The following is a 12489-nucleotide window of genomic DNA, read 5'->3' as shown; positions in this document are numbered from 1 at the left end:
TATGTAATCATGTTTTCATTTCAGAGGTTCAGTCAAAAACTAAAGTCTAAATGAACTCATCTGATCAATATCAATAGAGTACCACTGAACAAAACTCTTCAAAACAACCTGACAAACATACACAATGAACTCTTCAGGGCATGAAACAAAATGAGGGTGAATAAAAAAGCTTAATTTAACACAATTTGCTACCTCACTGATTCTTACAAATGAGAAAATGTCAAATCACAACAGTAGTCAAAAACGAACATTCACCATACTATTTCATTTCACATCTTCACTGCAGAACCACCCACGACATGTGAGTTTTGATATTTACTGCAATTTAACTTCCAAAGTCACGAGTGCTTGAATCTTTCAAATGACTTTTGACGACTTCATTCATCACTTTCCCTGACAATGAATAAATAAACCGACACCGCACAGTTACAGAGAGTTTAATCCAGAAGAGCTCACAAAATAGCTACATAGGTCCAAAGATGTCCTGGCTGAGTTCTGTGTCCATCAAAGTCCAGTTCGGTCTGAAGTCTGTTTCTGTACTTCCACAAATCTCAGTAAAGCCGCTCCTCAGAATCTCTCGTCCCCCTACTTGTCTGCTTCCAGCTGATTCTGAGTTGCGGTTCTGGGTTTGTCGAGGGGTTGAAAGTTGTGCTGTGTGAGATTTGGGGCAGACAGGCACCTGTGATATGTAGGTCCATGTGGCAGGGGCATGTACTACATTTCCCATAATGCACTTCCTCACTGGGGGACTCCAGCAGTCGGTCCTTACATTTGGTTGGTCTCTGTTAAAAAAGGAGCATAAAGAATGATTAGAAGTAAATTGGAAGCAAAATAATTTAGCAAGTGCCAGAAACATTAAACACTCTAATTTATAAAATCTATAGGTTCCAATTAGAGCATATACTGCCCGGCCCAAAAAAAAAAAAGTCGCTGTTTGGATTTAAATAGGCAAATACTTTGGTCTGGACCATTATTGCTGTGATTATTATGTTTCTAGCATGTTATTTGTGTGGGAACAGTTACCCTAATTGATGAAATGTATAGCTTTTCATTTCTTAAACAACCACATACAGTGCTTCCCACAGGTTTGAAATATACTTGCGGTGGTAGCCGGGTGAAAAATCCTCCTATTACCCACGGCACAAAAATGGTCTACTACATGTGACAAACAAATAATGTGTGATTTTTAACAGTATTTTTATTTATTGAAATTGATTTGAATTACATAGCATACTATTACATTTAATTACATACTAATATTATGCAAAATTACAGCATTTAAATGTTTATCCTTTTCCTATGTTCTCCTTGCTGTCATATAGTGTCTCTCTCAGTGAATGGGACACAGATTTTACTAGTAAACTTTATAAAATGAATAATATATGTGTCAAATAATGTTCTTAGTCTTTTCTTCCTGTGGGGGAGACTACAATAATTTACTATGAATTAAATGGAAATCAAATTAAATACAATTTATTGTGTAACCAAAATACCAATAATGCCCAAAAGAAAAAGAAAAAACGTTTAATTACTTTGACTTTTGACTACTTGACTTTTAATTATAAACAAGCCCGAAATACACCGGGACTCTTATTTTGAAATGTCTGTACTATTGCAGGCTGATCCTTCAGATTCTTACAACCGTATAAAACATTTTATATAAAGGCCATAAAGTAGACATTGTAATAATTCATCAACTTGAGTTCATTAGCAATCGCTTGGCATAAATCTGCGCTTTTCACTGATTGAGAATCACTTTTAAGCAGTCTGAAGAGCTGTTTCGCGAGCTTGTAGAACGCTCAACAGCACCGCCTTGTGACTTTGCAGAATGCAGCACCCGTGGGAATGTCAGCGGGAGTAAACAGTTCTGACGCACACATAATGAGCAGGTACGGAACGACTAGCTATTCGATCGCGGATGGTTTCATTATCTTGCGCTGATATACAAGTATAAGAGGATAAAAATAATAAAAGCAAAAATGTGTCTCCAAATATACTTGGGCGGCCGTTATTATACGTGGGCGGCCCGCCCAAGTAAAGTCTATGTGTGGGAAGCAATGACGTAGGAAGACGTATCATGGCCATATTCCAGGATGACAAAGCCAAGATTCATCAAAAATGAATGCACCTCTTGATGGAAATAACATCACAACATTTATTTCCATCAAGAGCTGCATACATTTTTGGTCAAGATCTTGTATTGACAATGCAAGAGGTGAGCACTCTGTAAAGTCTCCTCCAGCACAACCCAAAGACTTTCAATGAGATTAAGGTCTGGACTCAGAGGTGCCAATTCATCTGTGAAAATGATTCTTCATGTTCCCTCACAACCATTCTTTCACAATTTGAGCCTAATGAATCTTGGCATTGTCATCCTGGAAAATGGCCATGATGGGTCTTCCTACATGGTTGATTAAGAAATGAAAAGCTATACACTCCATCAATTATAACATGCTAGAAACGTAATAATCACAGCAATAATGGTCCAATCATAGACTTTTAAGCATTTGCCTATTTAAATCCAAACAATTAAACAATCCCTACGGGATTTCAACCGAGGGCAAAATTCACCAAAATAAATGAATAAATTAGATTTGAAAATATATTCACATATAAAACTGTAATAATATTTCACAATATTACTGTTTTACTGTAGTTTTTAATCAAAGAAATGCTGGTAGTGTATATATACATTGTTTTTAAGACTTTTTGTTCTCTGCTTAATCTGTGGCTAATAATACTGTGAAAATGCATCTTCGACTCAAGCCCTCTTGTTCACTGCGACACTGGATCACCCATCTGACAGATAATTAGCTTACCATATGGACTGTGTTTCTGGATTAATTGGGCAAAATCTAGACAAGCCACCTGACTGGAGGCGGACTTGATTTTATTATATACCACCTTATTGCAAACAAATAAAGACACACACACCTTAGTCTTACATGGACAGACTTTTGTGCTGTCAAACCAAGAACTGGTCATTTAGAGAAAAAGAGTCCATGATCTGATTGACATGCAAAGTGTTTTTATTGCTTTTTCTATGATGTTTAGTGGTGAGTAAATATGAAATTGGACATCATGTAGAACAAAACAAGATATAGTTGTGCTCAAGGACACCTGCAAGGCATCTGCCAAATGCCAAATAAAATGTGAATGCAGTGAGTGCAATATGCATCAGATAGTCCAAGTGCAATATGTCTCTTTGTCTCTTTATGTAACTAGCAGAACATACTGAAATCACCTCCTCGTGTGTGTATCTGAAGAGGTGGACAGCAGAAATATCACACTATGTGGCCTGTGTTTGGTACGGCTCTTGGAGCACATGGACATGACAAGTGCAGGTTTCACTGTGTGCTCTTACAGAAATCTGCCCACAGAACAAGAGAGAGAGACAGTGAGTTGGCAGACATTCTCTAATAATACACCATGTGCTGCAGCGCAGTTCTTTCTCTGAATCCAGGCCATGTCTCTGGTGTGAAACAGACATATGCACCCCTGACCAGAACGGGGCAGAGAGCATGCTGGGAGATCAGTCCCAGAGCAGCAGGAGACGGAGAGGTTAGCCAGCGCTAACATTAGCACAACATTAACCCAGAACTATCATCTCCATACAGTGAAACAGACCACAACATCACCGCCTCTTCAAAATAGGTTTGGGAATTGTAACGAATAGAACAATTGCAGTGCCTGAACAATTGACTTTGAGGAAGGATTATTTGGGAAACAAAATTGCAATTCATTTTAATAATGCAAAACAAGGACCAATAAAATGTGGTAACATTTAATTCATTCTTTTTATTTTTGTGCAGTACCACTGATATAATGTGTATCTCTAACCAAACATTGTATTATTATGTGATTTAGGTCTCAAAAACCTTAAGTACAATATATAATACAGGATAAATTTGGACAAATGATTTGCTGTTCAATTTAAGAAACTTTTCATTGCTCAAAACAGTCATTATCTCGAGAATCAAATCTAACTGGTTGAGTTGTGTTTGGGATTTAAAGAGCTGACTCATAAGATTCATTAGTGCCGGACTGCACTGGTTGCGGTTTATGTTTGTGTTTTGCTAAAAATATCCAACTCACAAGAATCATTAGCTCAGAAATCAGACAGCACTGGTTGCGAGGTATGTTTGTAATTCGTTAAAAAGAACCGGCTCACAAGAGTCATCAGCTCAGGAATCGGACTGCGCTGATCACGATGTATGTTTATGATTTACTCAAAAGAACCAGGGGCCTGTACCATGAAGCCGGATTAGCTGGCTAGCCAGGTAAGTTTCAGATTAGTTTGCGCCAATCCTGGGTTTTAGGTACCATGAAAGTGACTTGGCTTTTAGCGGTGTTCATCGCCATAGTAACTTGCGCTCCACGGCTAACCTGCTCCAGGGCAGGTTATGTTCTGGTTTAGAGATCTCAAACCGAAATTGGGCCAATCAGATGTGAGCTAAGTGACACAGACACACCCAACACAAAGTCCATCCCTCAGTTTCTCTTCCTCCAAATTAAAGGTCACTATATAGTAAAAACAAATATTTAATGATAAAATTGTCTGGTTTTAATGATAATTACTTAGAATTATTTTATGATTTATATATGATTTGTATAATTATCTATATTTTTATTAATCCATTACATGCACATAAGTTTACTTTAAAAGTTGTTATTAAGCATTTAGTTTCAATGAATATTAATATATATATAGATCATATGTAATATAAATAGGTAAATATACTCTTTAAATATGACTACATGTGAACTTGTATATTTGAGTCTCTATTGCTATATATTATCAACTATATAAACTAACTTCACAACTTTCACTTGCACTGATAGAGAAAGATTTCTTTTATTTGTCCTTTTTCACAGACAAGTATTTTCCATTAGTGTAAATGCGTTTAAATTCTTCATTTTCAGCAAAAAAAGTTTTGAATCACGCTGGCTCTCTCGCGAGAAGTGAATCACAGTTTGTTTCTGTTGCAAGGCATGTGATTGGCTGTTCGGCACTGATGTTACAGATTCATGTGCACACGCTCCACAAACTCAGGATCAAAGCCTGAGTTGACAGAGAAAGTTGATGATCAGCATCATGGTACCAACAAAGCCAGAAAGGAGTGGTTTGGTTTTGTCAACTCTAAACTAATCCTATAACCCTGAGTTTGTTCAACTACCATCATGGTACAGGTCCCAGGTCACGAGATTCATTCTTTCTGAAATCGGACTTCATTGGTCGTGCTGGAATCGGAGTGTACTGACCACGATTTGTGATTCACTCAAAAGAACTGGCTAACAATAGTCATTCTCTCGGGAATTGGACTTCACTGGTCATGCTGTATGTTTGTGATTCACTAAAAAGAACCTAGAAAGAAAGACTACACTCCTGCACACATATGCATTCTTTTACAGAGAACTTGCCTCGCGCATGCCAATCCAAATTATTTTTACAGTTTACTACACTTTGATATTCTTCTCGCTACTTCCCTATCACGGCTAATAAATCAGAAGTTTCGCACATTCACAGAAAACACCTTACTTCCGAACTGAAAAATAAGGTGGATAGACTAATCACGTAATACGTATGTGAATGCCATCACCGTTTTCACAGATTCACGTTTTTGCAGTTAACACGGAGATGATAACGGTATCGTTTTCAAAAACTTCCACTTTGAAACCCGTTTTCAGAGGTTTGCTTTTTCAGGCCACCAAAACAGTGTTGTTGTGTAAATGAACGGACAAAACGCATAAAAAGTTTTCAGTTTTAAGTTACTGTATGTTTGTGTTTCAGTAGAAATAACTGACATGGAGTCATCAGCTCAGGAATCGGACTGCACTCTATTTGTGATTCATTTAAAAGAACTGGCTCACAAGAGTCATTCTCTTGGGGATTGGACTTCACCGGTCCCGCTCTATCAATTCACAAAAATTATTGGCTTTTGGAATTTGACAGGTTGTGCTAAATAATAACACAGGGAACAATTTCACCATATTTTACTGCAGTGTTTTGTCCCCGTCAGCAGAAGAACGCACATGTGGAAACAACTGCCATGAAAATTGTTTCAGGTTTTTTTTTTTTTTATGTCTCGGCTCCCAACCCTACTTTAAAAACTCTTTTAAATCTCAGTTGTTTCTCACTGACAGCAATAAGATTAAACTGAAGGTGAATGGAGACACTTTCTCTTGAGGAACATCTGAGAAGCAAAGACAAAAGACCGCTGTAATCCCACATGTGCCATCTAAAGATTCAGAAGAGATTTCAGCAATGTCCTAAAAGCAATAATGAACAACCTAGCAATAAATGTTTTCTCTTCCAAAAACCATCAATCTGGCATGCTGTGCAACCAGGATCTAATCGCTTAAACCATCAATGTGTCTTAAGGGGCCACTGAAATATGGCTCTTAATAAAATGTGTCCTGTTTATAGCCTTTTAAAGATAATTCCCATGCACGACACGTCAGTCAAACCAGATGTTGCAAAGCGAACACACAAGATCGTCCCCCATCATTCCCCCAGGCCTCTGCCCCTCTCCAGATCACACAATACAAGAATCCGATGCCATTTAAAGACCCTGGCAGTGTTTTCTCAGGCCAGCAGGAGGGAAACTGCACGTAGCCCTCAAATAAACACAGTAAACGGGCAGAGAATGAGCTGACCCATATAAAAGGCTTTATGAATAGACCGTGAGCAGTAATTGAATTCACTTAGGTCTATTTTGGTCAGGGACCTCCATTTGTGGTTGTCTTTATCTTTCTTTTTCTCTCTCTAACAGATGTTCTCCTCTGAGCTGGGCCCAATTCAGTAAATTCCCACAATGCTCTTGGGGAAGGGGCATTAAAGACCTCGACCATCCAACTCTGAGCCCTCATATGACATGCTATTTTTGCAAGCCAATCTCATCGAAACATATTTGATGACAATACAGCTATATGGACTGAGTTTTTGACCAATGAGATTTCTCTGTGGGCGGGGCCAACCAGCACAACCACATAAATAGAAACCAAAAAAATGTCTTGTTGTTTGTCAGACGTCATGATTATTTAAACTCAGATTTTTGGAGTCGTGCCTGTTGTAAAGCTCACACATGAAATCTCAGTGACATGCTCATCTCCCTCATCTGTCTTGCGGCAGAGATTCAAAGTCTCCGCTCGGAGGTTGAAGCTTTCAGAGACTCTTGTGATTGTTAATGAGAGGGTTCGGCACAAACAACAGGCTTAATTAGACGGGTATTCACTCACGCTAACACGGCTACTGTGTCTTGCTGACACACTTGTGAACTGTAAGAGAACAGAGTGTGTATGTGTTCCTCTCGACCTCAGACAGCACGCCCACGGACTAGTCGCTGGAGTTAGCGAGGTTCGTTCGATCAAATACTTGAAAGATGTTCAAGAGTTGTGTTTGAGACACTAAAAGACTTGTCAAAGGCATAATTCATCTTTCTGTCATCTTTTACTCATGTCGTTCCAAACCTGTATGGCTTTCTTTCTTCCGTGGAACACAAAAGAAGATATTTTGAAGAATGTTTGAACTAATTTTGTCCACAAATTATGTCCCTAAAATGCCTTTTTAACCCTATAATATAAATTTAACCCTGGGTTATGAAACCCTGCAAATTCCAATTGTAAAAAATATATTGTGTCTATATCATATTATAAAATAATTAAAAAAACAATAGAATGTTTAGCATTTAGAGTTGTTTAGCGACAGACAACCAATCATTCGCCACCTCAGTGCTCACCTTATTAAATATTCATGATCTTTGTAACTTTCAGTCACTGTATAGTTTCAGCATCCGAGGGAAACCGTCAAAATGTCGAACAACAGCAAACGCTATTAAGTGATAAATCATGATGAATATGCAAATAAGAACGTTAATGCTTCAATCAATATGACCCAAAACTCATTTTTTTGTGATTAACAATCAATTAAAAACAAACGTGTAAATATAAGATCTAGACAAAACCTTCTGAATTGAAGTTTCCTCAACAACAGAAGCTCTTTATTTTTTTATTTTCAAGAGTTTGTAGTGAAGTTTTGTTTACTTTTTAACGTTTTTGACCTGGATATGTCACAATCAAGGACAGGGTTCTAGCTAACAGAAAAATGATTCTTGATTGTGACCTAGTTCTGCTAGCAAACGGATCTGGTGTTTGTGTAGAAAAGGTATTTTTAAAGTGTTGGATCTGTAGCTTGGGATGATGATGATGCATCTGGTTCATGGCCAAATATGTGTAACCACGCGCTGCCTCGCATGAGAGACAGGAGAGTGTGAGTAAAATCCTCTAGTGAGGATCTTAGCTTGTGAGAGTAATGAAAGAGTGTGTTTAAGATCAGTACAAGTTAAGCTCAATCCAATAATAATTTCTGTCCCAAAAAAGTGGTTACAATGAGGCGAATGATGCAGAATTTTGGAGATTTCAGAGCAAGACACTACAGGCAAAACCATTAATTTTCATGCACCAGTCATTTCTGAGGTTTTGGGCTATTTTGCTTTCATAACATGTCTTCTGTCAGACTGGTGGACCGAAAACATCCAAAATAGTTTGTTTTAACATTGAAGTGTTTATTTTATTACATTTTATGTATTTGCATCTGTAGGTTTCAAATGCAATACACATCTTTAAGGGCCTTTTTCTCAAAATGAGTCCCCCCCCCTCATAAAACTAGACTTCAGCAGCACTTACACTAAAATTTACATTTTTTTCCTATCTATATTCTGAAGGTTTTTACAGAGGGGTTTCTTCATTTAGCATTTGCCTGATTTCAACAAAATGAAACAATAATTTATAACCTGGCTTTAGCCAATGTTCAGATTTCTGTTTTGAAAATGAATGCAAATTATTGCATATTTAATTAGATAAATTAATTTGCATAGTTAAACATAATATTAACCATCCAACGTGGGAAGTATGGTGATATCTAGTTACATTTTTTTTTACTGTCTTTACCTGTGGTGTCTTTCATTAAAGTGCTTTTAAAGAAATTATAGGACCCACATTTTCTCATAAATTGTGCATTATTTGATGTTTAAATAGTTTTTAAGGGTGTTAGGCTTTATATCATTGTGTTGTCATGTAAATCTGGATTCTTAGGGAGGTTTGGATTAGTAAGCAATTATTTTTCACACTGAAATCATGTTAATATGCCTATTGTTTATTTTGTGACAATACTATTAAGTATTGTAAATTTTACGTAATTTCCCCATTCACTTCCATTGTAAGTGTCTCACTGTAACCCAGATTTGTGCCTTTTCTAAAGAGGACTTATCTTTTTCAACTTTCTTAAGTGTGTGATGTTGCTGTTTGAGCATGAAAAAGGTCTGCAAAGTTACAAAGTCACTCCAAAGGCAGTTATTCTTTATATCAGTGCACACTGATTCTGAACTCCTTGACATGCTTTGATTGTAGTCTCGAGTTACAAACACGTCACAATATCCCTCATTTAAATAATTCCCACCCAAGGCATATGCAAAATTTAGGGGCGTTAGTAGTGTGTTGTCACCATGTCCAAGAGACGCTGAAATGTATAAGAGAATTACAAAATAAAAACGTACCAATGTGAAACATCCTGTTCAAGTTGGTTCTGGTTGATCCGCTTGTTCTTCTACATTGTTAGTGTTTAGAAGCTGAAACTTGCGGTTATGGTAGGGGCGTGACATTTACGAAACACGCTTGAAGAGGTAAACCAATCACAACATGGTGTACCAGGTGACCAATCAGAGCACATTGCTATCAGAACTAAACGTTTCCCATACAACAACGTAACTCGCTGCTTAACTACCATAGTACGATGCATCGTTAAAGAAATCAACTAGCTAGTCACGATTGTTTCCCAAAACTGTATTATAGTTGTTTGTCGTTCAACCACATTGGTTAATGATCTCATGCATAACTTCTTCAAATGAATCCGCTTGAGATTGAATTAAATCCAGGATGTTTTGCTATAAATTTCGGACATGGCATCTGAGAACTAATGATCTTTTTTGAGCTTAATTTTCAGATTCAATGGCCAGATTTACTAAACGGCAAATTAGCGTGAGAGCGCAATTCCAAAAAAGCGCAGATGTGAATGGAAAGTTCTGCACGTGATCTACTGACAACGGGCAAATTAACGAACATGGATGCAGCCAGATTATTTCCGTAATGATCAACGTAATCTACCAAGAGCAGCGCAAATTAGCATCTGGTTTAAGACAAGCTTATTCCAAATTCCAGTAAATGGACTAGCACAAACCTTAGTAAATCACCTAGCATGATTCATTTGAATACTCTCCTCTCATAAATTTTGCATCTGAAAGGGAAACTCCTACAAATGCACATACAATATAAGGTCAGGCGCAAAAATAACTGTGTCCATGCCTTTTCAGAGCTAATTTCTCACTGCATGTCTTTAGTAAATCCTAACTGTAGTTTTTGACGTCAAAAGAGGGTTTGCGCTGGCACAAGCTGTTAGTAAATCTGGTCCTAAAACTTTTGACAAACTAAAAGACAGAAATGACATATATATATATATATATATATATATATATATATATATATATATATATATATATATTCAAAATAAAAGATATTGATTGTACTGGATGCTTATTTTGCTCAAGATAAGGATTTATGAAGTCCACGTCATGCAAACATGAAACAATGCTTCTATCCACAGGTTGAGAGCTGTCGTTCCAACCACACAACATTGCATTGCGAAGCGAATGTTCGTTGAAACTATGGAACATTGATTTGTAGAACTCTGCTGATAACAATGGAACTTGCGACCATAGAAAATCTATTCTAATAGCTTTTATTTTAGAGACAATAGAAAATCTATTCTAGTAGTCACTAGAACTAAATCAAAGTACGGTTAGTTTCACTCACCAGGCCGTTGTCGTATTGTGTGTGGTTTGTGTCGGACTCTGTGCGTCTCCTGTCAGGCTGTGTCTGGCCTGACTGCAGCCGTGTTGATGTGTCTCTTGAGGTTGTGATGAGGGTTGAGCGGGCCGCCCATCCCTTTCCTCCTGTCCGTCGCCGTGACACTGACCGCGGGCCTGTTTCAGCCAGCGGCCCCCCAGTCCGCACTTTTCCAGATAAACCCGGCACACCTCATAGTTCATGGCCGAGTAATAGAGAAAATCAAGTGCTAGCAGCACCATAACGAAGAACCCATAGATCCACACGCCGATTAATGCAGAGTAATTGCTGCGACAGAGAAAAAAGGGAAAAAGTAGATACACTTAATGTTTAATGTGGTCATAAACAAGCATTTTTACGACATACAGTATCAAAAAGCCTTGAGGAGTAGATGGAAACTCTTAAGCAGCACTAGTGGTCTTATAAAAGTTAAAGTACTTCAATAAATTCAAACTTCATTAGCATTATATGAGGCATTTAGTGTTAATAAACCACTTTACAGTTCCTTCTGAAGTAAATCCCATGCACAGACGAAAAAAAACTAAAAGCAAAATTTCCACTTTTTTGATGAAGCACAGGCCTTGTGCTGTCAGACAAGGCCACAACTGACAGGGACAATATTGAGGTCTCCATAATATATGGTGTTATTAGAGCCAGGAGCAAAGGGGAACAGATGCCGTGTGTGTGATATCAGAACTCTTTGATGCTGGTACCCAGAGTCCAACATGAGCACTCGCCCGAATGTGAGGGAAACTGGATTTGTCGAGCTTTAACATTTTAAATTGATTGCAATATAATACATATTGATAGTTGGAACCTCACTTTTATATTTGATGTGAAACAAATCAAAAAACAGTTTATTATCAGATGTTTAGTTAGGAAAATAACTTTTTTTGCATTGTTGTAACTCACCAGCAATAACTGGTGACATACTATTGTCAAAATAGATTTATGAGGAAGAACATCAAAGTGGGTCACAATGTTTTTGTTGAAGTGATTGGCTTGTCTATTATTTGATGCAACCCTGCACTATTTTCCCACAAATATATATAAAAAAAAAAACATATAAACAAACAAAAAACAAGCAACAGTATTTAATCAAAATATTTATATACATTATTGATATTATTATATTACATATTAATTTAATTAAGCTATTATGATTTGAGTTGTGATTATTATGAATGATAGATGTTTGATGTTGTATTATTAATAATAATCTTTTCTATATGGCAAATTATATTTGAATATTTTACCTCTTCTGTGAAAATATTTTATATACAAATATTAAAATGATTAATATTATTATATTAAGTATTAGGATTTGAGTTGTGATTATTATGATTTGTAGATTTTTGATACTTTTGATACTAATAATAAATCTTTTCTATGACAAATTATTTTAATGTTTAATTATATAAAAATATTAAAATGATTAATATAATTATATGAAATATTAATTTAAGCTATTATGATCCGAATTGTGATTTATTAATTATAGATTTTTTTTATATTTTAATAATAATAATAATATTTTCTATATGACAAATTATATTTGTAATGTTTTACTTTTTCTGTGACAAACAGTGC

General features: G+C 36.6%; 1 protein-coding gene across 3 annotated transcripts in view; it reads right to left on the bottom strand.

The window, feature by feature from the left end:
- Positions 1-12489, bottom strand: part of shisal1b (shisa like 1b) — a 40444-nt gene continuing 27955 nt past the window's right edge. For 2 of the 3 annotated variants that reach the window (XM_048158996.1, XM_048158997.1), the window contains exon 4: positions 10863-11187. In XM_048158996.1, coding sequence (XP_048014953.1) covers positions 10863-11187 — 325 coding nt within the window. Of the gene's footprint in view, positions 783-10862; positions 11188-12489 lie in introns of those variants that run through there. The other variant, XM_048158998.1, reaches the window with a different exon arrangement.

Source organism: Megalobrama amblycephala, linkage group LG15 (genome assembly GCF_018812025.1).
Source record: "Megalobrama amblycephala isolate DHTTF-2021 linkage group LG15, ASM1881202v1, whole genome shotgun sequence".
Classification (NCBI taxonomy): Eukaryota; Metazoa; Chordata; class Actinopteri; order Cypriniformes; family Xenocyprididae; genus Megalobrama; species Megalobrama amblycephala.
The sequence above is the reverse complement of the archived record's forward strand: the minus strand, read 5'-3'. Positions and strand labels throughout refer to the sequence as shown.